Source organism: Ochlerotatus camptorhynchus, unplaced genomic scaffold (assembly GCF_037179485.1).
Source record: "Ochlerotatus camptorhynchus isolate MF236.1 unplaced genomic scaffold, CSIRO-AGI_Acam_v1.1 ptg000062l, whole genome shotgun sequence".
Lineage (NCBI taxonomy): Eukaryota > Metazoa > Arthropoda > Insecta > Diptera > Culicidae > Ochlerotatus > Ochlerotatus camptorhynchus.
In genome coordinates, this window is record NW_027040552.1 from 3788319 (window position 1) to 3815902 (window position 27584).

The 27584-nt window shown below is 44.7% G+C and overlaps 1 protein-coding gene across 9 annotated transcripts in view; it reads right to left on the reverse strand.

The window, feature by feature from the left end:
- The window catches only part of by (blistery), an 854610-nt gene that overhangs the window by 107101 nt on the left and 719925 nt on the right, over positions 1-27584 (reverse strand). For all 9 annotated transcript variants that reach the window (XM_065239770.1, XM_065239771.1, XM_065239773.1 and 6 more), the window contains 2 exons: positions 1706-2395; positions 1556-1615 (listed from right to left, as the gene is read on the reverse strand). In XM_065239770.1, coding sequence (XP_065095842.1) covers positions 1556-1615; positions 1706-2395 — 750 coding nt within the window. The remainder of the gene's footprint in view (positions 1-1555; positions 1616-1705; positions 2396-27584) is intronic.

Below are 27584 nucleotides of genomic sequence, written 5' to 3' on the forward strand. Positions count from 1 at the left end.
GCCACTAACGACGGACTGCAGAAAGTGACGTCGATAATGGATTCCCTACCATCTTTGCGGAAGGTGCTGATGGTTCCTTTGTTGGCCAGACTGACGTCCAACTTTGCCAGAGCTTCCAGCAGGCTATACCCTCTTGCGTTGGTACATCTGCTCCCCCAATCCACTGCCCAAGCATTGAAATCTCCTCCAATGACGATTGGTCTCCGTCGGGTGAGCTCCCCGGTGAGCTTCATCTAGCATCTGGTGAAACTGCTCCATTGTCCATCTCGGGGGTGCGTAGCAACTACATACGAAGGTTCCATAATTTTGGCGATCACAAAACCTTCGTCACCACTTCTTGCATGGGATACCTTGTATTGCCGCCATCCCTGCTCTATCGGCCGCCCAGTTATCGTTATCGAGGGGGACTCGATACGGCTCTACAATCATTGCAACGTCGCTCTTTGTTTCCGTTGTCGACTGCCACAACAGTTGCTGTGCTGTGTCACAATGATTGAGATTTATTTGGGTTATCTCCCACTGGCCGACAGTGTTATTAAGGAAAAATTCTCTCTACAATGTCGCATTTATAGTCATTGTAGACAGCTTTAGTCCGGGAGTTAGAAGGCGATAGCTCTATTGCAGATCCAGCAACCCATTTCAGAATGTCTGGAGAGTCACGCCCATTCCGAGGTTACTTTCATTTACAATATAGATCTGTTCAAGATTTTGAAACATCTTCAACCCCCATCTCAGATGGAGATCTTCAAATATTTCACAGTGTTCACACACACAGTGTGATATTTTGTATTTTACTAGCAACAACGCTATAGCCGGCGCCAGTGGTGTAGTGGTAAGCGTGACTGCTTTCTAACACCCCATTGGGTCTGGGTTCAATCCCAGCCGAGGTCGGTGGGATTTTTCTGAGGCATAAAAATCTCTGGTCACGTCTTCGTTCGGAAGGGAAGTTAAGCCGTTGGTCCCGGCCCATGTGTGTAGAATGGGTGCGATATCCTACGCAGGTGTGGAAGCTGCCTTCCTGCACATTCGATTGCCGTCAATGGATGGCAATCGATGTCCGTCGGTGATTGGCACTAGATTGCGGAACAGAGACCGACGTTAAATAAAGGAAAGAAGACTAGCGACAACGCTCTGATGAGACAACGAATCTCCACTCCATGCTCTTCCCCTGAACCTATACTTGGACAATGTACTTCTCTAACCTCGGGTAAGCCGCGAGTATTCGACGCAACTCCTACTAGGCATAGAAATAAGTTAATTTAGTTACAAACAATGAACAATGAATTATAGGCTCTGTAAAGCTAACGCGATTGAGCCTTCTTAATAAACGAACTTGATAAAAAAAAATCTTGAGTTTTTCAAAAGTTGCCTTCAGTCTAATTGCTGTTGGCGTAATAGCTCTATAGTATTTTTGCATCAATCTGAGTACCGAAGTATGAACATTCAAAATGAATGTTGGCATAACATTGCTCATTTAAGAAAGCAAACCTAATTACGACCCTCACTTGCTCCACCTATGACCATACGATAGTTAGAATACGGAAAAATCTCTTACCTTGCGGACTAGCTTGACTGGGGAAACTGGATGGCGACACACTCGAGCCCTGTAGGCGACCTGGAAGTGGAATTTGCACAAAAACAGAAAAAGGTTTTTCCTCGTTATTCACACCGTTATTCGGTGGCTGTGGGCGGGCGAAATACTTACGATTAACGGGTCCACTGCTCGATATACCCGAGTCCATAGATAGCGTCAACGGACTCCTCACCGATTCACGACCATCAGCTTGACTTCTTATCTGTGTATGAGTCTGCTGCTGTTGTTGTTGTTGTTGTTGTTGTTGTTGTTGTTGTTGCTGTTGCTGCTGCTGCTGCTGCTGCTGCTGACTTTGGTTCAATGGGTTCTGATTCTGATCGAACGCACTACTGCTCCCATTCCCTATCACATCTCGGTAGTTACCAGCACTACTACTACTAACAATATTACCACTACTTTCACTATGACTAATATTAGCACTCTCACTCACTACTTGTCCCCTGTTTGCCTGTTGGTAACCTTGCTGCTGTTGCTGCTGTTGTTGATACGCACTTCCGTTCACAACGGGACTCGTTGTACTATTATTATTGTTGTAGGGGGTGGTGGTGGTGGTGGTAGCACTTTGGTAACCGCGTTTGGCACTTTCGTAGATGGAATAACTCGCTGAGGACGAACTCCGCGGCGGAGGCGTCACCGGTGGCACGTGATGGCCGTTCGGAATCGACTTTCCGTTACTGAACTCGGCCGGCGGAGAGATCAGCGTCTGAGGGGGACCACCGCTTCCGGTAGGAGATTTCGGGCTCTTGAGAATCGTCGCGTACAGGGAACCGTCCAGTGGTCCGTGCGTGTGGCTAGATTCGTCTGAAATGAATCGAAAAGGAACGAGTTGGTTAGATCTCGGTAAAATGAACAGACAGAGCGATAAACATCAAGTCATCTCGTGTTGTAGACCCGAATGTAGACGGCCTTCTTCTTTTCGGCCGCATAGCATAGCGGGTCGATCGGGTTTTTGGAATTGATGGTGGGCTCCTTACGGGAGGTCCATATAAGGAGGCTTGATTACCTTCCGGTCGTGTGTGGCACAGTGCTGCGACTGGTCAAAAGTTCATGTGCCGAACCACGCTTGGGGAGCTAGGAGAGGGATAGATATCGATCGCAGCGGCCAAAGAATCGAAACCGGGGAAAAGTGCACAATCATGAACCGTTTTATATTCAATGATTATTTTTATATATTTCCAATCAAGCTTCAATTGGCAATTAGCGATGTTTTTTTAAGGGGTGTTTAGAGTTTGGCAAATGATGAATTCCGTTTACAGTAGGTGGCCTTAGATGGAATGCGAGTTTTAGGCAAGGTATGTACAGTCCACAGACAATTGAATTGAACAAAACTACAAGGGACAGCCCTAAGGGGTTTGTACGCAATGGTGACGTAGGACTACAAGGACCCATATAATAAATTTTATTTGTTAACTGCAGCAGGAGTTGCAGCTTTAAAGCAAGATCATGCTGGGGGCGGCTGGGTTCGATTCTCGGTCCGGTCTAGGAATGTTTCGGGTTAAAACATTTCTCGACGTGTATTACAGATTTGCATGGAAAGTTTGCAAAAATTATACGTCGTAAAACCAAAACAAGCAGAATAAGGTGCTATCTCACGCCAGTAGTGCAGCAGATTAATAAAGGTCAATAAAGCCACACAAACACGCTTAACCCATATCTAATCGAAACATGCGAAATTCGTCAGCAAAACAAACATTCGATACACGATAAACATAAAATCATAAATCTTCGTATAATGAGCTGATCCCAACCAGATGCAACCGGTTCTCATCGCACGGATACTGGCAAGCACATTGCACGATAGCACCGTCTTCATCATGTTCCGAACGATCCGGGGGACGGACATTAATGGGTTCATAATTAAAAGAGCATGAGAGGTGAACGATTATTGATAATTAATTTGGTATTAGACATTAGGCAAGCTCACACTACTGGCTCCACATTGTGCGTGTTATGCGATGGGAATCTTACACGGAGCCACTCGTTTGTGTCAGTCAGCCTGCAGCAGATCATAATAACCGCTACGGAGGAGGAGGCGGAGGAGGAGTTTCGTAATCTGCTTTATTGGGTTTACTTTTCTAGACATGAGACCAGTATACCGGTTGCATTTTTGGCTATACAAGTGTCACACATTTTGGAAATTTCCAGTCCTGGCTACTGAATATAGGTTATAGTTGCGCAAATACAGTTTAATTTTTATGTGAATTATACAGACATAGGGGAAATGGCTCTAATATTTGGAAAGCAAATATGCGCCAATCGATGAAACATTTCAATTTTTCATACACGCTTACTTCAGCTTACTCACCGGGTGAGTCGATCGTTCTCAATTTTGTCTGATGCATTAGGTTGTCAAAATCTGAGTAAACGAGAAATGTCAAAGTAAAAGCCATTCAGTCAGCCAAATCCTGGACTTAGAAAAAAATCCAGCCGTGTCAGAGAGAAACGGCTAAATTATCGTATATCACCGACCCAAATGCATTAAGCTAAGTAGGAATTGCATACGGAGACGATTTTCAGTCGTCTTCAGCTCCAGTTAAATTTAATCTGGAGCAGGTAATTTCCATTTTTTATCAAAACAAATAAAAAAAAAAAACAAACTTCTCGGCTGAAAATATCACAGAGTGGTTTTGAATCACTAGGCGCGAGAACGTCGTTTACTCAAAAGTTTGTTAAAGTCGCCTACTCATTTGAGTAGGCATACTTCCCGCTGAAATGAGCATCCCAACAAACAATTTTAGCTGCAGATTAAAGACTGGGACGCGCAAAAATTGGTCGACAAAAAATCGTTTCTTTCAGTCAAAATTCATATCACAAAAATCTTCTTATTTTTCTTTTGGTAGTTCAATTCATATATTTAAAGGAAAAAATGTTCGTTTATTCTTTTGGTTTGCCAAATCCTAACTGCCGCACCTTCCACTTAACCCCTTCCATTAAATGTTGCACAGTGGTCTCATCGACCTTATTCGCCGCCAAACGCCAGTTAGATTTAAACTGCTGTTCGTTTTCCATAGATTTAGTTATTAGTTTTTTGATATTCCTTTTGACCAAGGCCCAATACCGTTCGATAGGGCGGAGTTCTGGGCTGTTGGGAGGGTTGTGGTATTTAGGTACCACAACCACGTTGTTCGCATCGTACCACTCGATTGCCTTTTTCCCATAGTGGCAGCTCGCCTTGCCCGGCCAGAACAGCGCAGGTCTATTATGTTGCTTTAGGAATGGTAGCAGCCGCTTTTCCAGGCACTCCTGGACGTAGATCTCTTGATTGACGGTTCCCGTAGAAATGCAAATGCCGCTTTTTAGACCACACGTGCATATGGCCTGCCAGACGAGATATTTTTTTTCGGGAACTTCGATAGTTTGATGGTTTTGAAAATTTCAGCCACTTTCCCTTTTTCTGATGCTGTATAAAACTGCTGTCCGGAAGCTGCTTGAAATCCGCCATCACATAAGTTTCGTCGTCCATGACGACACAGTCGAACTTTGTGAGCAGATTCGTATACAGCTGTCGGGACCGCTGCTTTGCCGACGTGTTTTGCCACCTTTAACTTCTTAAACGTCGACAACCCGGCTCGTTTCTTGGCTCGCTGCACAGTAGTATGGGAGACATTGAGCTTTCCAGTGACGTCCCGGATGGAGAGGTTAGGATTCCGCTTATATTTCACCGCCACCTTCTTTGTCTGGATTACGATTGCCACCACTTCCAGGCTTCCTGGCGGTCGACAGATGCTCCCGAACACTTTTAGAACATTTGTCACGGTCGATTTGGCCACATCCAGCAATTTTGCCAACTTGGCGTGTGAGAACGTCGGATTCTCTTGCTGCGCGAGCAAAATTTGGGGAACTGCTCCTCTTGCTTGGACGTCATTTTGAAAACTGGAGAGCAAACGGTGACAACTCATCATAGCAACCATTGTATATACACTCAACTTCCAAATGCAGCATTTCAGGATTTATTTTTAAGCATTTTAACAGAAATACACCAATTTGAAGTTGACCAATTTTTGCGCGTTCTAGACGTTAGCTTATACAACTAAAAATGGGCTTTTACAGCTGATGTTTGCCTGTATAAGCTAATCTACAGCTAGAATTGTTTGTTGGGATGTTCGACTCAATTTTAAGTTGTTGCGAGTTACCGTGTAGAACAATCCGTCATGTGGACAATTAATATTGATGCTTTTAAAAAAAATGTCAGAATATATTTCCATTCAAAATGTATGTATAGACCGAAATTAGGGACATTAACTCTATCTGAAAGTTTGTGAGATTGGTAAGCGTTCAAACATTTGTATAGACGATTGTCTACGCCTGGGAAAGGCCGACCCCCTCCTCAAAAGTTTTCTGAGCAGCCCTATAGAGAAAGATCAAGACAGAGAGAATACTGTGATATAGAGAACTATGGGAATCTGAAGAGTGTCACCGTTTTGGCTCCTATACCCTACTTATCCACTTCGAGCGAGATAAATCAGGAGTATTTTTATCGCTGTCAGTTTTTCGAAAGTTGAAAAAATGGCGTCACACGAAAAGCAACGTCGCGATTTGATTTTGCGCAAGCACCTGGAAAATCCTCAACTCTCTCATCGGGACATCAACAACTCGGAATCGTGCAGTCAGGAGTCGTGTGATCAAACGTTACTACGAAACTCTGAGCATTGAACGGAAGGCGAAATGCGGTCAGAATGGATGTTCTGTTAATGATCAGGATCACGAGCGTGTCGTGATAGCGTTTAAGCGGAGTCCCAATGCTTCGGTCAGGGATGTGGCCAAAAAGTTGAATCTGTCCAAGTATTTCGTTCAGAGAGCCAATAACCGGGAGGGACTGCATACGTACAAAGTGCAGAAGGGTCCAAATCGTGAAGAACGGCAAAAAACGGTGTGAAAGTCACGGGCCCGGAATATGTACACCCAGATGCTGACGAAGCCTCATTGTCTCATCATGGATGATGAGACTTACGTCAAGGCGGACTTCCGGCAGCTTCCGGGGCTACTGTTCTTCACCGCCCAGCACAAGTTTGATGTTGCGGAGGAAGTAAGGAAGCAGAAACTTTCAAAGTTTGCCAAGAAATACATTATTTGGAAAGCGATCTGCTCATGTGACAAACAGAGTGCGCCGTTCGAGATTACCGGGACTGTAAACGGTAAGATCTACCTCAAGGAGTATCTACAGAAGCGTCTGCTTCCTCTGTTGAAGCAACACGAGGCCCCAACACGCTAGTTTGATACCATTCAAGTAAGGAAGTTAAAAGAGTTCCGAACAAATACCGGCAAATACTGCCAAATACAGAGTTAGGTAGGACCTAATTAATAACCCAGTAGCGGAATTCCCAGCCCTAAGACCACATCTCATATCCACCTCAGGATCCATTAAATACGGGCTTAAAAGGTATTGCGATCCAGCCACACAAAAAACGTTGGTCGAAAAGTGTGAGGGCGAACGCTATACTGCCACATTGCACCCGTTTAGCAAGCGTCGATCGGCAAGCTACCGATGACCGCTTTAAACCAACAACAGGTGAACAGCAAGTCCACCGTCGACATCCGTAGTACCACACTGTGACAACCGTCGAACACTGTCATCCTCCGGGAACGCACTATTCAGCCGCCGCCGAGAAGCTGTAGAATCCCGTCATCGCTGGCCAGCACTGCACACACCCACACTACAGACACCGATACCGTGAGTAATAGAATAGTTAAAAATGAAGACAAGGTGTTTTTGTGCGTCGGATCAGTATCGACAAGCCAGGAGCCGACCTTGAAGCTCTAGGGTTTCGAGCTTGAGCTAGCCAACAAAAGAGGCGAGTGTAGCCCACCCAGGACGATCTCAGTGGCTAGACCAGAGGTTAGGGGAATTCATTTAAACCAGCCGATCTGGCTAGCCATTAACAAGAGACTGCCCAAATCATCGAGATAGAGATAAATATCGAAATACAGACCATAGAGCAATGGAAAGTTGGTTGTATCACAAAATCGTAAAATTCATCGGTGGCCTAAATACATTTTCCTGAGATACACCAGGTTTTGACGTAGGATTACGTCTTTCGGCAACATATTGGGGGTGCAATTTAAAAAAAAACAAAATCGACCGCGTTACGAAAAGTGGTCAGGTTTTGACCAATTGCAACTCTATCAATAGCGGACGGATTTTAATTCTATACAAGCCAACCGATTGGCAGTTTTTCTACGAAGCTGCTAAAATGAATACTTTATCAATTTTCAATAGGTCACTATTGAAAATTACACAAATGTCCAACTGTTGCAATGGTGATCAAAATTATCACCGATTACCTGCAAAAAGTGGTTTCCCTAACACAGTCGCCAAATATTGATACCGAGCACGTAATCCTACGTTAAATCTACGGTCGTGTCTTCGATACAGCCTCTTAATTTTTCCCTACGGAACTAAAAACAGAGCCAATTAAAACAACCCTTAAATGTCTGTCGCACAATAGCTGTTAAATCAATTGTATGCAAGGAATCAAAAATATCTCCAACAAAATAACAAGCGATCAACGAACCGAATAATAACGCTATGTCAGAAGTGGAAAGCAATAATGATATAATCTTCACCGTTCTTTTTCATGACAAGCAGCCCGTGCGACACAACTCATTCGGGGCGGTAGAAGGAAACGAGCAAATTGTTGGCAAGCTGCTTCACGAAGTAAAGCCGAAGATGATACACGCGTGTTAATGGGATTTTTTTTTGTTATGTCTTTTCGCCATTCATAGCAAGCTATGTCCTCATCCGTGTATATTGCAACAAAGCAGGCAAGCAATATATCATTATCCTTCTACCACTCGGATCGAGCTTTGTTACAGAGCGAGTTTGTCATGGTAGTCGTAGCAACCGTTTTGTCTGTATCGTTGGTTGCTTTATGTGTTTGGATTCGTTGATTGTATGTCAAACCCGAAATTCCATAGCACTTTCTTGTTCGTTATAACAAGAGCCTTGACATAGTTTCAATACCGCGTTTCGGATTGAGAACGGTGTCGAATCTAAATCTGAAGCCCAAGATGCTTGAAATTGTATTTCTTCTTTTTTCTTCTTCCTCTACTTCTTCGCATTTCAAGCTTAATGCTTATCGCATATTAGCTTATTGCGTGCTCTCAACTTAGTGTTCTAGATGCACTTCTGCTGTTATTCATTGAGAGCTTTCCATGCATGTATTATTTTTGCATTATTTATTTATTTATTTGTCAACATCAAGAGACTTGATATGATCCCAATGATGGTATAACTTAAAATTAAAATTAAAGTATGTCATAAGTTTAACCTACGAAACTTTAAAACATGATCATTGACGATTTACATTTCTAGAGAAGAATCAAGAGAAGCGTCTCCGATGTGTTTGTCGTGGCAGGTGAAAATCGAATACCGATGAAACACGATTGAATACTCGCTGCAGTCTGCCTATTGCACCGTTGATTGCATAGTTTGTCTGACGTAGTGGTATTCTCAGCATAACATTGCTACGAAGCGTTCGGGGTTGGACTTTAATGTTTACTTACTCCGTGTCCGTGTCCGCGACAAGCAGGGCTTTTGAAGTCTCTCTTCTGGTGCGAAGAGGTTCCAAGTCAATTAGATGGCAGCGACTTTCATAGCTGGGCAAATGGAACGGTTCTCTCCAAGGTAACATTTTCAAAGCGTATCGCAGAAAGCGGCGTTGAACGTTGTAGTTCGGACTCCAAACCACAGAATAATGAGAGTTGGTTGGAAATGCTAACATGAAGCTTTAGTGTGATGATTTATTAGCTAGACAATGATCTTTTGAAGAGGGTAGGTGGATAGTTCCGTTAGAGTACGGCAGTATGAAAATTGAATAGAAGTTGAAAATGAGCGAAGGGCTATTAATGCGACAGTTTTTCAAGATAGACGCACATTTTTGCCTAACCCGTACGATGTACGCGGGGACTTGAAGTATGTCTCCAAGTCCACAGGCAAAAATGTGCGTCCCTCTTGTTGCTCATAAACTGACTGCGGCTGTGGAATAGTTCTAGCGACGTTTTCATCACTACCTAAAGCCCCACGTTGCGAGAGCATTTCCAGTCGATGGTGTGTTATAATAATATTATAGAATGGAGCGTACCAGGTTGCAATACAGGCAACATACAGGGACTTGAGGAAATGAATGTCGGAGAAAATCTTAGCTGTTTTGAAGATAAATCCCAATGCCCTTGACAACTTGTCTACGATGTAGGAGATGTGTTGCTTGTACAGCTATCCCCCGACGAACGCGTTACCCACTGAGTTGCACCCACCGCTATTTCTCGGCGGGGTTTCAACCAGTCGGTCGGATTTTTTGCATGTGAGTAGTGCCAATGGAGAACTAGTCACTCGCAGAAAATCAGAGCGCTCGGTTGAAAACCCACCGAGACAAAGCGGTGGGTAGAACTCAGTGGGTAACGCGTTCTTCGGGGGAAAGTTGTATGTAAGTTGAGAGTCCAGGATGACACCTAGATCTTTTACATGGCTCACACGTTCAATAATGGTGTCTCGGAGAGCGTAGTGGAAAATAACTGGTTCATTCTTTCGAGTGAAGGTGATGACCGAACACTTTGCAGGACTCACCGTCATTCGGTTCAAATGGCACCAGCTGTCAAATGCTTCAAACTGACGTTGGAGGTATTGACAATCATCGAGCGGATTCGTGAGTAGATTTTGAGATCGTCTGCATACGATAGTCATGGACCTTCGATAACTAAATTCATGTCATTGAAGTAAAGTAAGAAGACCAACGGTCCCAGATGGCTCCCTTGAAGTAGTCCTGACGTAGCTGCGAAAATGTCGGACTGACAGTCACCATAGGTTACCACCATCTGACGATCGGCGAGATATGAGCGAAAGATACCAGAAAGACGAATTGAATTTCCTTTGAATCCCTCACAGATAATGCAAGTAGCATCAACGGCTGCCTCGCTTGAACTAGCGACTTTTCAGCGACATCGTGCGATATTTAGTGACGCGGCTCTCTTGATCGATTTCAGCTTTTTCAATTCGTTCGTCTGCCAAGGTCCGATGCAATCTGGTGAACGCTTTTAGGGACGTGCCTGACATAAGCCAAGACATATGAAAAAGTTTGAACAGTGGTTTCGACATTATCGGAATCGAGTATGTTTTCCTACAACAGCACATCGGCGATTCTACGATGATCGGCTTTCCGGAAATTGTAAGACACCGTAGAGGAGATGTCTTCGAAATCCTGGATGTTATTCTCTTCAACAGTAATAACCAAAGGAGGATGATGGGGAACTTCCATTACGAGTGGAAAAGGAGCCGACGAGATGAATGGAGCCGTACCCTGAGCGCTTACGAAACAGAAGTCTCAGCTACGGTTGTTCTCGTTAACCACGGAATTGATTTGAGATAACGTCACTGCACTATAGCTGTCGAGAAGGCTAACTGATCCAGAATGGAAAGCAGAATCTGCGGGGTCCAGAAAGAGAAAACCACCGTGGGAAGGTCTCCACGAAATACCAGCAAGATTGAAGTCGCCCAGAACAATAATCTCCTTGATAGGTGACGCACAATCCATTCTGGTGAAAACGGATCGACAATGAGTTTCGATAAGTTTAATGTCGCGGTCGGGTGCGATGTATATCACACACATAAGTACAGTGTGAGATCGCTCGACTTGACAGCTACCCATGCCTGTTCAACGCAGTTCTACATGACGTGCTCTATGGCTCTAGCATTCAACTCGGACCGAACAGCAATCAGAACACCACCACCAGTGGACTTTTGACTCACATCCGAACGCATTAGAACAATTGTGTGGCCAGTAAAATCATACTCTATGCCCAGGGAAGTCCAGAAATTTTCCAAACCGAAAAATTCCTAGATCGGTTCAGGAATCGAACCCAGCCACCTCTAGCATGGTCTTGCTATGTAATGGGATTTGGGCTTACGAAACAATCTACGGAAAATCTTCTTCCTATCACGCTTCCTTAACCACACACTTAGAAATAACTAATTTTACACGTAGCGGAATACATTTTTGACATAAAGGATGAGACGTAATTAAACCTGTCATTATATGTATATGTCAGTCTCTGAATTTTTCCAAGTCCAACTACTAGCTTCGAGCTCGATCTGTTTGCAGGATAGCTTCATCAATTATCTTTCATTATATCTACTTAGTGTACATTCGATACTGCAGTTCCGGTAAATGCAACCAACCTCCATCGAATTCCCAACAAATTTCCTGTAGAATCTGAGATTACGACTAACCAACGTTGGTCTATACCAAATCATTTAAAAATATGAAGGCTCCAGGTTTCGATCAAATCCTGAATCTTGAACTCAAAAACCTGACTTCCAGATTCTTCAACCATCTGGCACTGTTTTTTAATCATTGCTTCAGACTTGGCTACTTCCCCTTGTGCTGGAAGTCAGCTAAAGTCATCCCCATCCGGAAACCTGGGAAGGATCCATCCTCTCCTTCAAGCTACCGACCCATCAGCCTTCTCTACCACCGACTCCTGGCATCTGCCGATGAAAACAACATATTGCTCGAGGAGCAGTTTGGCTTCCGTAAAGGTAACTCGACTGTTCACCAGCTGACTCGAGTAACAAACATTCTCAGACGGAACAAGTCTGTATCTCAAACATCTGCCATGGCATTGTGGGACGTTGAAAAAGCTATCGACAATGTTTGGCATGATGTCCTGATCTACAAATTGCAGCGATGCGGTCTTCCAATTTTCCTAGTGAAGATAATTAAAAATTACCTGTCCGACAGGACTCAGTGGCATCACATCGGATGTTTTCCACATTGGTGCGGGTGTCCCACAGGGAAGCACCCTTGGCCCACTCTAAATCCACCTGTTCCCGGCTCTCCCTGATGGTGGATCGCTGTCTCTGCTCGCAGATGACACATCCACCATCTTTAAGGGTAGGGTCAAAGGAGCTCTGACCACTAAACTTCAGAGAGGCCTAAATGTCCTATCAGAATATTTCAACAGCTGGAAGATCCATATCAACGCGGCAAAGACCCATGTCATCATATTTCCACTTTCCCAAGCCTTCGTGTTTTTCCGTCTGATAATAATAAGGTCTGTTTGAATGGCTCAGTGTTGGAATGGTATAAAGTGGTTGTTTACCACGGACTTACCCTAGACTGCAAGCTGCTTTTCAGGGAACACATTGACAAAACAAAAAAATAAATGTAACAACCTGATGAGATCCCTATATCCACCTACAGGAGATCCACTCTGTCCCTGAAAGACAAGCTTGTTGTCTATAAGCAAATAATCCTTCCTGTAGTAGAATACGGGGTGCCAATTTGGGAGAGTTGCGCAAATTCCCATCATCCTAAAATTACAAAATCAAAAACAAGTTTTTGAGGATGCTCCTCAACAGTCCTCGACGAATGAGGAACTCTGACGTCCATCGCCGGGCTGGTCTTCAGTCGCTGGAGTTACGGAGAATAGCTACCATCCAAAGGTTCAGAGATTGCTGTAGGCGAATCGGATTGATCAGCTGATCATTAGGAATCTGGCACGTTAGGTTAAGCTTTAGATTAAGTAGGTAGGTTATCAAATTTTTAAATTCAAACGAAAACAAGCCCTTAAAAGAGTATCCTGTAAATTAGCGCTAAACGCAATCATAACATTAGAATAACCCCCAGGGATCCGTCATAGCGGTAACGTTATTCCTGGTGGCAATGAACGGGGTATTCAGCCGATTGCCCAAGAACGTGCACGTAATCGTTTATGCCGACGACATACTCATCGTCGTAACGGGACAAACGACTAAGCGGACCAGGAACATATCCGTCAGCAGGTGGGCGCTTTCGATTGGTTTTCAGCTCTACGCTCCGAAGAGTGTACGGTGCCATATCTGTCACTCGGGCCATCTGATTCGAGGACCACCGATCACCATCCAAGATCATCCGATTCCGCTCAACAAAATAGTGCGTGTTTTGGGGGTAGTACTGGATCGCACCCTAAGGTGAAAGAAAACTGTCGTAGCCGCATCAACATAGTCAGGACAATCTCCCGCCCGAATCGCTCCAGCAACCGTGAGATCCGCCTTGGTGTCGCTCGGGCTGTTATCGACAGTCAACTTTTCTACGGCCTCGACATAACCTGCTTAGCCACCGAGAAGCTCAACCACCTCCTCGCTCCGGTATACAATACCTACGTACGCATCGTATCCAATCTTCTCCCTTCTACGCCTGCAGACGCCGCATGTGTGGAAATCGGAATCTTCCCTTTCCGCTGTCGATCTGCTGCAGCAATTGCTACGAAAGCCGCTGCCCTCGCTGATTAAACATCCGCGAACGAAAGGGTCTTTCTCCTCAAAGAGGGGAACAGAGCCCTCCGCACTGCAGCCAACCGTGACCTCCCCCCGGTGGCCAGGGTCCACTGGCATGGAGAGAAGAGTTGGCGATCAAACGTCGTCAAAATAGATAAGCGGATTAAGTGTGGATTCCAAGCCGGAGATAACTCTAGCTTTGAGATGTTCTGTTGCAGAACTTCTCGGGTCGCTTTATCCGGGACACGTTCATCGCTTTACGGACGGATCGTGGTCGCGGGCTGGAGTTGGACTCGGAGTGGTAGGACCGAACACTGCAACGAGTCAAAGTCTACCGGAGGAATGTTCCGTCTTTTCCGCTGAAGCCGCAGCTATTCTAGACGCAGCCAGCACTCCGGCAGATCAACCGATCCTCGTATTAACTGACTCACACAGCGTCATCCAAGCGCTGGAAGCCGAAGCCCCGAGCCACCCCTGGATACAAGCCATTACACGGTACGCCCCACCTTCAACCGTGTTTACGGGATCCCCGGACATTGCGGTGTTCCCGGAAACGAGGCTGCGGACAGACTGGCGGGATCTGGTGCATCCCGTCCCCGCTACACCAGGAACGTACCCCTCCTAGACGTCAGGCGTTGGATTGTGAATACCATTATGGAAGCCTGGCAGCAGGAATGGTTCCAGTCGCGGACCACTTTCCTGAGGAAGATCAAGGAAACCGTACGCTCCTGGCCGGACAGCCACAAGTACAAGGACCAGCGGATCATCTCCAGACTCCGGACCGGCCATGCGAGGATTTCGGTGGGACACCTTTCCGCAAGGTCTGTTCAATTTTCAGCATCCCCGCATCGGTGGAACACGTGCTGTATGTCTGCTCGGAGTTCCAGAAGCTACGCGAACAACATGGACTCCCGCTGCGCTGATTGTCTTTCTGAAAAAAGTCCACTTGTATGATCAAATCTAGCCCCCCATCGGTGGGTGCACTGATCGTGTGTTCCATACGTTTCTATTTTTTTTCTGCCGCCGGACCGAGCACTGTCTCCTACGGTGGAGCTCTACCTTGTTCGCGCACCCAGTCCTCACCACAGCCCCGATCTAATCCTCACCTTACATTAAGTTTTTAAATTGTTGTCTGTCTCATTTGTTGGGTAATCAGAGCCAGTTATAAGTCACGTTCATGTCAAATTGAAACCTATTTTTTAGGCAGGACCTAGCCTGACCAGCTGATGTATAACGTGATGAACTAGCCTACGGCTAAAAATCACGGTAATAAAGAAAGAAAAAAAAAAAAAAACCGATGAACTTAATGAAGAGCCAAATGATTACCAATTGAAATATTAAGCCATAAAGAACCAGCAAATAAACGTAAATTTTACTACAACGTGCACGGTTGATTACAAGTTTGAATTTTTTTTCAATAGTTAACCATTGATAAACAACTATTATCTTTATGCTATAACGGCGCCGGTGGTGTAGTGGTAAGCGTGATTACCTCTCACCCCAGCAGGCCTGGGTTCAATCCCAGTCGGCGCCGCCGGGATGTTCTGAGGCATAACATCTCTGATCACGCCTTCCTTCGGATGGGAAGTAAAGCCGTTGGTCCCCGGTTCATGAGTTGATGGGTCGATAGATAGGGTCCAGGTGTGGGAGCTGCCTTCCTGGCACGTCGGTAGCATTGGTGCTCAGCACGGAAAACAAGATCGACGGAAAAAACAAACCAAAGGAAAAAAAAAATCTTTATGCTAAACAAATCTTACATTAAATCTGAATAAAATAATGTAATTAAAATTGAATTACAATCATAAATGAGCATGTCATAAGCGTTAAAAACCTGACACTATTTCGTCACTCAATTTTTTTAATTTTCACCCCAGACGCCAGACGTAGCCCTACGTCAATATTGAAAAAATACTTGCAAAAACTTCAATAGTATGACACATTTTTATGATTTTTAAGCTTATGTTTAATTGAAAGCTCTTAAAAATTGATAACTTTTCTGTTATTGGCAAAAATCGTAAAGCATCAACTTTTAAGAAAAGGTTGGAATATTTTTTTCTGAGGCCCCAGAAGGATTAATAAATGCAATGTTGAACGCTTAAAGGCTTGTAAAAATATGATAAATAAGCGGTTTTTTTGGTTAAAGCTTTCCACGCAAACAAATCAGGCGCACTTAAAAAAATCAAATAAACCAGTAATCAAGTAATAAACTCCGCACTACCAATTACCTTTCGTTGACCAACCTGTAGGTTAAAATCGGTCATCACCAGTGTGTCGATTTATGTAGTTGAAACCAGTTAAAATCCGGCCGCCATAAACCACAAAACAACGATGTAAAACATATCCATAATTAGTATCGTCGACACAAACGCACTCAAACACACAGGCACACAAACACCTCGTTTAGATCAGACAATATTTTGCACTTTTAAAGGTTTATCACATGCTTTTGACCGAATAAACAAGCTTTAATCCTTCACCGACAAAAACCCCGAAAAAAATGACGACGATTATCGCAAAACAGCCCACCTGATGAAGCACGACACGAATGATGCGAAAGTGATAACAGAGCGATACACCTTATCAGCCTGCCTGAACGTTAGTAATGGACTGACGCTACATGTGAATAGCTCCTGGTGCAGCGATTTTCACCTATCTTTTAACCGTCTGTTTTATTCGATACACTCCTAATGTAATTTATCCATTATTGGTTGATTATTTACTTAACACATTTCCTAAATGCTAATCACAAAAAATGCGTTAATTGTTCAGCGAATTTGCAATAAAATCGTACAGCTTCGATTTAGAGTGTTCGCAGGTTGGTTCCAAACGAGGCCGATTGGTGGCGATTTCTGCGTTGGTTGAACAAACAAAGCCAGCACCCTTTTTTTTTCTGCGCTGCGATTGTGGACGGAGCGTTCGAACTCGAAAAGATACCGATATTGGGTGGGCCGGTTTGGTCAGCGCGGAACAACCAGGTCAGTCAGCAGAAATAAACACGTCGCCAACCGCAGAACCAGAACGGACATGTCCGATTAAAAGAAAGAAGAAATCTTACCCCACCGTGTCGTCCACTAGAGCCATCAGAGCGACTGCAAGTTGGCAGCGGGTTTTGGGCAGCTGAAAGATTGCATGCAAATTGAGCTGTTGCTGCAACAGCAAGGTATTAAAATTCGAACTTGTTTGTACTAAACATATCGCCGGTTCCCGCCCATACGGAGACTTTGCGTTTATCGTACATGTATATAGGCTTATATTATACACATGGAGCCCGGCCAAACAGAACCGAACGCAAACGGATGGTATCGAGAAAGGTAAACAACCCGGTTCGACGACGACGTGATGAGGTAATACCTCTACGATCGTTCGCTTTAGGAGTGGAAGTTTGTCTGCACCCACTCTCTTCTCAGGAAGTGAGGTGGTCCCAAAGAATTTGTGATGCAGACATATTGAAATTTTCAAAACATTATAGACTACTTGGATGTCATCCGAATGACATCTATAAAAACTTCCAGCATTAGCTCTAAGGATAAAACTGTCTTAAAACCAAAATGGTCATACCATTTTCGATGATGCCTTTCGGATAGAATTCCAACATGGCTTCGAAAGGATCGAAATAGCGTTAAAACGGCTCTGTCCACCCCATGCAAGTTCCACCACATTCGATTCTACTTGCTTTAGTAAAACTTTATTAGGGACGCAAGTTGATTTGCATAAAAATCGTGTATTTTTTAATCCTTCATAGTTCATTATTACATCGGTACAAAATATCCAGAGGGATATCTCGGTGCTTGTTAGTATTCTTTGTACATCATAAACAAACAATATAACTTAATTTAATTGTTTTCAAAAGTAGTGACATCATAGCTATGCTGTTTTGGAAGTTATTTCCTAACTCCACAATTCGTAGTTTGAAAAATGTAGCCCATTGTAAAACTAGAAACGGTAGTTATTGTTTCCATTGTTCGAGACCCACCCCGGCCCCGACTCGTATTCGCATTATTTATTCGCAAAGAATCGAACCATCCGGCAGCGTGGTGGAACTCCCATTTCACCTCACAAATCTTCGCGGCAGGTTTGGCATCACCAGCAGCAGACAACTTTGCACACAGTTCCATGCCAAGTTGGCCATTTGCCAAAGCATCAAAACACCGTAGATATAAACGGTGTCGGGGAGTGGGGGCCCGCTTGCTTAGTCATTGTTTACCATCGGCCAGGCGAAAAAGTACTTTTGTTTAGATAAGCCATTCCGGGACCATTTGGCAGTGGGAGCTTACGCACGTTCAGTATAGTTTATCGATTTTAATTATAGGTTATGATGATGCCTCATACAGCTGCAATGTGAGGTAGAGGGAGGAAGTCTAATAAATATTAAAAAATTTCCTCGACGACAATGATGGATCCAACTCAACAAGTGGATCGGAGACAGTTACGAACGCCGTCAAACTTCGATAAATCTTTAAACAGTGTGTCGCATGTAAACAAACACGCACACAAACGGTGAGTGTGGAGCAATCTACTCGGTGTGTGAAACTGGTGATATTTTGATTCTATTTTGGTAGGGGTTTTCGATGGAGGAACGCGGGGAAAAACTATTTCTAAATTTCTCACTCGGTGTGTGTTTCATTTGAATCGAAGTGAGGTGCGTTTTGACGCAAAAATAGTCTGGCAAAAATCAAATAGCCCGTTTTAAGATGTACTACACTGAACAAATGTATGTGAATTTCAGTTTTGGAAAAATATCAATGGCAACTATATGACAACTTTTTCCAATGTACGCAAACCCATGCAGTGCGATCTCCCTAACGAAGATAACTGCTATCTCTGTTATCACTTTCTGGCTTACTATGGCGTTGTACCAAACAGGGGTGTTTCAATAACCAATCAACACTTGTTCGTACATACAAAGTATGATTTTCCAAAGTAATTACCAATACTGTTTACTCAGCAAAGTTGCTGGCAAATAGACAGTCTTGCACTAATTAAAATGAACAATGATTCATAAAGTACAGCCCTGTAATACGCAAACACAGAACATCTGACATCTGGAACCGCATTGGGCTGAGGTGACGTTCGTCACGTACTGCCCCTGGTGCATTAAAATTCCTGCCCAAAAAAACGAATTCACCACAATTAACATTTAATCCAATCATTCAAAGTCCACTCGTTATCACCCATCGAAATCGCAATCAGACATTCAGTCGCCGCCAGCCGCCAACAAAATCGACACTTACACAAAACCATTTTTCTTTGTCACACGGAATCGCTTCTCGAGCTATCACCGGCAGTAAATCAGAGCTGTGTTATGGCTATCCGTCCAAATTGGGCACCGTGGTGCTCTTCACGCACAATAGAAAACACTAAATATCGAACTCAATCAACCAGACCGGGCACTCTGGCTAGCTAGGATCGCGAAATCATGTTTTTTTTGCGGCGCGGTAATGTGAACATTTGGCGAACGCGACGCAGAGCGCCTACTTTAAGCGACAAATCACGCGATCGATTCACCGGCGCGCCGCCTCCGTCCGCCCCTCCCGATAAAAGCGTGAAATTAATCCTGATTGATGATCGACAATTGGCGATTATAGAGGACACTATTTTTGGCAAGCACTCGAACAAACGAAACTCGAGATCGGCCGGCGATTTTTGAACTGTTCCGAACTTAAGTCGCACTGACTTTGCGAGTTTGGTCTATCGTTGTCTGTGGCGGCGACTTCGCGAGTCAATGGTGACTAAACTGCGGTGCGTTCTTCTCTCGAGCTGAGCCCGTGCGGTTTAGTTGGATTGGAATATATAGAGAGAAGAGGCGACACCGGCAGCGCAGTGTGAAAGCATTTCGCGTTGAATCTGCTTGCATGGTGGGGGGAGCAGTTGGGAAGGTTGGTCAAAATTCGAAACCAGCGCTTTATCCTATGGAAAACTAACCTTCGATCCGAGGGTCGGAGGGCCGTTTGTCAAATCGACAAGATCTCGGCGTCCATTGTGCCGAATTAGACGTGACAAACGCCAAATGAAAGGTACGGTGGTTCCCATTCGTTGCAATTAAATATTTCTAGAATCAGTCAACGGGTTCCGGAGATATGATTATTATGATGATTATATGGAACTGCCACTCACTGTACCAAGAAAACTTTCGGTAGACTGTGGACTATCCTCGATGTTCGACTTGATCAAGTTTAATAATTTCTAATTGTATTCAACCCGCCATTGTACGAAGGGCCAAAAACGATTAGGGTGAATCCGTGGGCAACATCACCCACATGCATCCACGGGATAAATGAGAATCTGCTTCCAACAGGATCATATAACCGGTAAAAAAAAAAGCCCCGTAACGTGGGTAGATCACCTTTTCGTGGTACGTTACGGGATGTAAGATCTACCACCGATTCCTAGTCCTGACTACTTCAAACTAGGGGAACAGGATTTTTTAGTAATCCAAGGAACACATCTTAGTCCTTGTTACTTTTTATGCCTTGTTTGATAGTGACAAGACTCGGCTTTGTCTACCGAGGATGATCTTGACACAAGGAAGAAAAAAATGAGTTAGTTGTCTTCATCTATGTGATTCCTAATCTTCTATTCGTTGTTCCCTAGTTTGAAGTGGTTAAGACTAGGGTTCTGATGCATGGTCATTATCGGTGTCATACCTTAATTTTGTTGCTAAGGAATCCAATTTTGACTGACAAAGGGGCGCGCCTTTGGAAGGTGTTTCAACAATAGATCAATTTACTGGTCGCAGTAGTGTTAGGTCCCGAACAAAGGAAAAAAAAACCGGTCAAAAAACAGGCCATCCCACTCGAGAATGTCCTAATAAGTGGGGAGAAGAGCCCGCCCTCTATTCACGAAATGTTAAAGACAAGGAGTTGGCATTTCCACTCTTCCCATCAATTTCGCTTCATTCGGGTGTCCTGTACCCATCAAATAATGATTCATATAATAATGGAAAGTTAAGAGAAAAATAAAGGAACAATCTCACCCGATATGTTGCAAAGGAATCCGAAAAGCTCTCATAAGCGAACCCCACACGTATCAATATATTGACGTGCAGAGAAATTATTGACAATAATATTGATGATGTAGCTTGATTAGCGTCGATTCCGCCTTGATGAGATCCTCCGTGGTGAGAAAGGTACTTGCTTGACGCTGAGTGGTTTTAAGCCGACAGTTTTGCAGAAACCGAAGACAGTAAAGGGTGATACGGTCAAAATTTGGTCAAGGGAAAACGCGTGTAAATCGGTGAAATCGTTTATTTAAAAAATCAAATTAAATTTCTTTTTCAAGTTCAATTAGTATAAAATTCAGGAAAAATATTCAGTTAGGCTTCCGCTTTTCCAAATCCGAATTGCCGGGCCTTACGCTTGACCCCTGCCATCAGATTTTGTACAGCCACCTTGTCCACCTTCTTCGCCGCAGAAAGCCAGTTTGCCTTGAACTGCTGCTCGCCCTTAGCAGTTTTTTTTGGTCTTCTTTAGGTTCCGCTTGACAATAGCCCAGTATTTCTCAATTGGGCGGAGCTCTGGCGTGTTGGGAGGGTTCTTGTCCTTGGGAACCACCTGCACGTTGTTGGCGGCGTACCACTCCATGGCCTTTTTACCGTAATGGCAAGATGCCAAATCCGGCCAAAACAGTACGGAACAACCGTGTTTCTTCAGGAAAGGCAGCAGACGTTTATTCAAACACTCTTTCACGTAAATTTCTTGGTTGACAGTCCCGGAAGCTATGAAAATGCTGCTTTTCAAGCCACAGGTACAGATGGCTTGCCAAACCAGATATTTCTTTGCGAACTTTGACAGTTTCATGTGCTTGAAAACATCTGCTACCTTTCCCCTTCCTTTTGCCGTATAAAACTCCTGTCCCGGAAGCTGCTTGTAGTCGGCTTTGACGTAGGTTTCGTCGTCCATTACCACGCAGTCAAACTTCGTCAGCATCGTCGTGTACAGCCTCCGGGATCGCGCTTTGGCCATCGTATTTTGTTTATCATCGCGATTTGGAGTCACTACCTTCTTGTAAGTCGATAGTCCGGCTCGTTTTTTGGCTCGATGCACGGTTGTAGACGATACACCCAGCTTATTTGCGGCATCTCGGAGAGAGAGGTTAGGGTTTCGCTTGAAACTACCGGCAACTCTCTTTGTCGTCTCAGCGGCTTCCGGTTTTCGATTTCCCCCCGATCCAGACTTCCTGGCTGTCGACAAACGTTCCCCAAACACTTTAATTACATTTGTAACGGTTGATTTGGCAACTTTTAGCGATTTTGCCAACTTTGCGTGCGAGTAGCTCGGATTTTCGCGATGCGCGAGCAAAATTTTGATACGCTGCTCTTCTTGCTTGGACGGCATTTTGACAACTGAAGAGTGAATTCCAAAATCAAAATAGGAGCAACATTCTACACACACACACCTGGTGTGGGGTGTTCAGGTTTTTTAAATGCAAAATTGAAAGAAATACGTCAAGTTGATATTGACCAAATTTTGACCGTATCACCCTTTATGCCGTAATCCGTAGCATGCGTGCGTAGTTGGAGAACTTTTCGACGTGCTCATCGATGAATGACGGTTCTTCAACAGCTATACCAGCAGTAAAAAGCGACTTCTTAGTTTCTCGCAGAGCTTCTTCGGGTTGATTAGGGTTGGATTTGGTTGCTATTGGCCATACGGCAGGTTCACGTTGTAGCCAGTCGGGACCGTTCCACCAAAGACTGCTTTCGATGAGATTGTCTGCTGTCGTTCCCCTAGAGATGAGATCCGCTGGGTTCTGTATTCCGGCGACGTGATTCCACGAGCAGTTTTCGGTAGCAAGCTGGATTTTGGATACACGGTTCGCCACAAATGTTGTCCATGTAGAGGGAGAAGATTTCAGCCAGCAGAGGACTACAGTGGAATCGACCCAGAAAAATGTGTCCGCTATCAGTTGAAGAGATTTCATTACTTTCTCGTAGAGTTGAGCGCCAACGAGTGCACCGCACAGTTCGAGTCGCGGAATGCTCTGCTTCTTGAGGCCAGGAGCGCTACCTTGACGCAACCATTAGCGTTCGTTTATCGAATGTAGACACACGCACCGTATGCGTGATCGGAGGCGTCGGTGAAGATGTGGAACTGCAGTGACGTTGGTGACGGAAATAGAACGCAACGCTGTACACGTAGTTCGTGGAGGCAAGGAAGTTGCGACTGGTACGATTCCCAACGAGTTTTTAAAGCTGATGGAAGTTCTTTATCCCAGCTCCATGCCTTTCCTTCATCGTCCACAAGTGTCCAAATGGGCTGCATGAAGATTTTCGCTGTGGTTACGACCGGTCCAACTAGTCCTAGTGGATCGAATAAGCGTGCTATAGAGTGTGGCACATTTCGTCAGAGCTTCGGTAGTGGACGTCGGAGAAAGTTGAGTCTTGTAGCGAAGAACGTCGGTGGCTGGCTCCCGGTGCAGCCCTAGTGTTTTGATGCATTGATCCCTGTCGAGGTCAACTGATGACTTGAGAGCCCTGTTCTCGGTCGGGACGTCTTCTACAACCGCTGGTTCGTTTGGTGCCCATTTTCGTAGTTCAAAACCTCCTCTTTTGAGAAGAGATTCTAGCTGCTTTCGTAGAGCGATTGCTTCTTCTACTGTGTTCGCTCCGGAAAACAGGTCGTCGACGTAGAACTCCTTACGAAGAACGTTGGCAGCTTCGGGGAAGTCGGTTTGCTCGTCATCAGCCAGTTGCTGAAGCACTCGTGTAGCAAGAAACGGAGCGCTGGCGGTACCATAAGTAACGGTTTTTAGCTCGCATGTTTGTAGAGGGGCTTCTGATGATGGACTCCATACGATATGCTGCAGGTTGTTGCTTTGTTGGTCCGTCAGAATCTGCCGATACATTTGTTTGACATCGGCGTTGAGCAGGATCGGGCGGATTCTGGATCGCATAGTCAGCGATCGGAGGTCTTCCTGTACAATGGGTCCGATCATGAGTGCGTCATTCAAGGATGGTCCATTCGGTGTACGGCAATACCCATCGAAGACCACGCGTACCTTCGTGGTGGTGCTGTCCTCTCGTACTACGGCATGATGGGGAAGATGGTAAGAAGGATATTGCGCTTGCTGGTAATCGTGCACAAGTTCCATGTGACCTAGCTGCTGGTACTCGTCCATGAAATCTTGGTACTGTTTGCCGAGTTCATCGTTTCGAGCTAGCTGACCTTGCAGGAGACGAAAGCGACGAATAGCAGTGCGCCGATTGTCGCCGAGGTTAGAGAGGATGTCTTGCTTCAGAGGCAGAGAAACGATGTAACGACCTTCGGGAGTTCGAGAGACCGTTCGACAAAAGTGCTCTTCATATGCCGTTTCCTCCACCGAGTAGTTAGGGCTTGAACTGTCTTCTTCGATGGACCAGAATTTCTCCATAAGGGTGTTCAAATCGGCAACGGCAGCGACGTTGGCAACGATCGGAGTGGTTGAAGGACACTGGGTGTTCTTCCCGGAGACAACCCAGCTGAAGACGGAATTGATGAGCGTTGGCAGACCAGGACCAAGTTGGATTCTACCCGAGACTTTGAACAATTCAAAGAAGATTTCCGCACCTAGAATGAGATCGATTGGGCTGGTTCGATAGAAAGCAGGATCAGCTAGTTGAATGCCAGGCGGAATCTCCCAAGATGACGTGTCGACTGCAGCTGAGGGCAAATCTATTGCGACCTTCGGCAGCACGAGAAGTTCAACGGTGGTGGCATAGTTACAGACACGAGAGTGGATTTTCGAGAGGAACTTGAAGCGCGATTCCGTTGAAAACTGTCCTATTCCGGCGATAGGAAGGTGGATCCGCTTACGCTGGACCTTGACAAGTTGCGAAAACGTTTCTGTGGCGAAGCAACATTCACTGCCTGAGTCTAGCAGCGCTCTAGCAGCATGTTCCGTCCCATTATCGTCGAGTACGATGACTACAGCGGTGACGAGAAGTACGGCATGCTGGCATGCTCGTTGAGGGTTGCTGATACCGAAGCGGATGGTTGTTCGGTTGATTGTTGGCTTGAATTCTCCTTCGGTTGAGGCGGTTCGATGACTTTCGAGCTAGTTGCAGCAGAACCTTGGCAAAGCTAGTTGAAGCAGAACCTTGGAGTGTGATGGTGACCTCTGCATTTACGGCAAGTACTTGATGACGGACATTCCTTAGCCATATGCCCCTTACGCAGACAGTTACGGCACAATTGGTGGCGACGAACTTCCTTTTCCTTCTCATCGACATTCATTCTGGAGAATACACCGCATTGGTACAAAGGGTGATGATCTGAGCAAGCAACACACTTTCGTTGGTTGGTTGGACTTGCTCCGTGACTGGCAACCACTTTTTTTTTTCCTTGATTTGTTTTCCGTCGATCTTGTTTTCCGTGCTGAGCACCAATGCTACCGACGCCAGGGAGGCAGTTCCCACGCCTGGACCCTACCTATCGACCCATCAACTCATGAACCGGGGACCAACGCCTTTACTTCCCATCCGAAGGAAGGCGTGATCAGAGATGTTATGCCTCAGAACATCCCGACGGCGCTGACTGGGATTGAACCCAGGCCTGCTGGGGTGAGAGGCAATCACGCTTACCACTACACCACCGGTGCCGCTTGGCAACCACTCGTTGAACCGGTTTCTTGGAGAAGTTGATTGGTAACAGAGTCTCGGTGGTCTTTCCGATGGTTTGCAGAACCGAAACTCGGCGTTGAATGAAGGTCGTCAGATTCTGGAACGATACGGCGTTGAGTCTCGATGCGTGTTATTCCAGGTAGCCATCGACGAACGCCTTGATGAGTCCGAACGAGGTTAGGACTTCTGCCTCGTCTTCAGCGATTTAATTCGCCGATCGTTGGACATCGTGGAAGGAACAATTCGATTGGGTGCACAGGATCTGCAAACCACAGACCACGCAGATCAAAAGGGTTGATTTTAGGTGATTGGAAAGCTAATTACCTGATCTAAGGCAAAGCTATGCCTTGTGTTAATTTCCAATCGACGCGAAGCAGGTAACCTCAACCTGGCCGGGCACGTGGTAAAAACCTCCAGTAGGGTAGGCGGATGACCGGAGTTCGACGGTAATCCGGTTCCAAGGACCACTTTGTCGATAGCACAAAGACGAGCAGCAGGTGATGCAGCGGTTCACGGGTGCAGGTAAGTCGGGTTTCCCTTGGTTTTCTTTTCAGGTGCCGGTTCCAGATGCAGGTAAGTCCATTAAACATTCACTAACACTTCTTCTTCTTCTCAAATTACTAACTACTTTATTTAATTGTACTTAATTCACCATAAATTCATTTATTCTTCATGCAATACAATTTTTACTCTAGTTTCACTATCAATAGAACTTCACTGTTTACATTTTGTATCGTTGACGTCCAGGAACCAAGATAGCACACTCACGACGACTCGAGCTTTTATAGCTGAGGGGTGATCGGAAGTAATGGTTTCTCCATCTTGCCGTTCCCGAAGGGCCGTTAATGTCAGCCAACAGTTGTCGGAGTCGGTCGGTCTAACGATGTTCGGGAGGTCGGCAATGGGTTTGATGTGTGGGTTGGCAAGTAGATGGCTCTGCGATGTGCATTCGTGCTGTATATAATGTTGATGCACGAACAATGTTTATACATATACATCTGCAGGTATTACCATATGCCCCTCTATCGAGGAGGTTCCTTTGCAGTCTCACAGGAAGATAAAATGTTGCCGTACCTCTAACAGTCCGGCGAATTTACCGTCATTTGTAAGTGGGGTTGCGATGGGTCAAGCAATCATTCAAGATACAAAATAACCTTTTCGGAAGAAGCTGATGGAGAGCTGCAGTCATACAATGACTCTCATATATTTTTGATATGTTATATGTTATACTATGATGCTTTATTTTTATTTTAGGAAAGTTTAAGCGGTCTACGGGAATACAGCTCGACGATTTTTTGTAGATCCTGCGGAGACAGCGCAGATCACCGACCTTGATGAGGAAATACTCATCTTAAGGGCCCTGTCTTCGAAGATGGCGATAAGCATACCAGCAGTATGCTGAACAAACGGTATTGCGTTTGACTAAGCTTTATTCGTTTTACCCTCCCTCGCCATCAGTGCACAAGATGCTGCTTCATGGTGCATCCATAATAAAGCATTGTGTTCTCCCAATTGGTATGATGACCGAGGAAGTACAAGAACGGAGAAATAAAGTCACTCGAGAAAATTCGACCGGCTGGCAAACATCGAGGATGTTTTCAAAAGACTACTGCTAACATCGGACCCAGTAATCTCGCTAAATGAAACTAAATCCAAAACTACGTTTGAAGAATTTCCAGAAGAAGTCCGAAACTTGTTATTGTAGTTTACAATATTTTTTTGGAATAATACAAGCAAATAAATCATTCAATTTCATTATTCATATACTGTTGGATGAAATACGTGTTCTATTTAAATAAAAAAGAGTCTTTAAATCACTACAATAAACCTCATTCAAATTTTGATATTTTTTACGTAAAGTATTGAAATATCAATGTTAAATAATTGCAAATTTTTCGTGCATTTCAACAATAATTTTAAAATTTAAAAACTATATTCATATTTTTTTTTTCTTAAATTCAATTTAACTCGGAAATAGTAGGCTGTGGAGTTTTGACGTCTTCAAAAGAATTGTTTATTTTATCAAAATAAACAACCTTGCCCTAGACGTCTAGTCTTCAAAACGCCATTTCAATGTATTAAAAAAGCTGTAGGAAAAAAAAACAAGTTCCACAAAAATGAAGAAATCTCAAAAACACCAGACT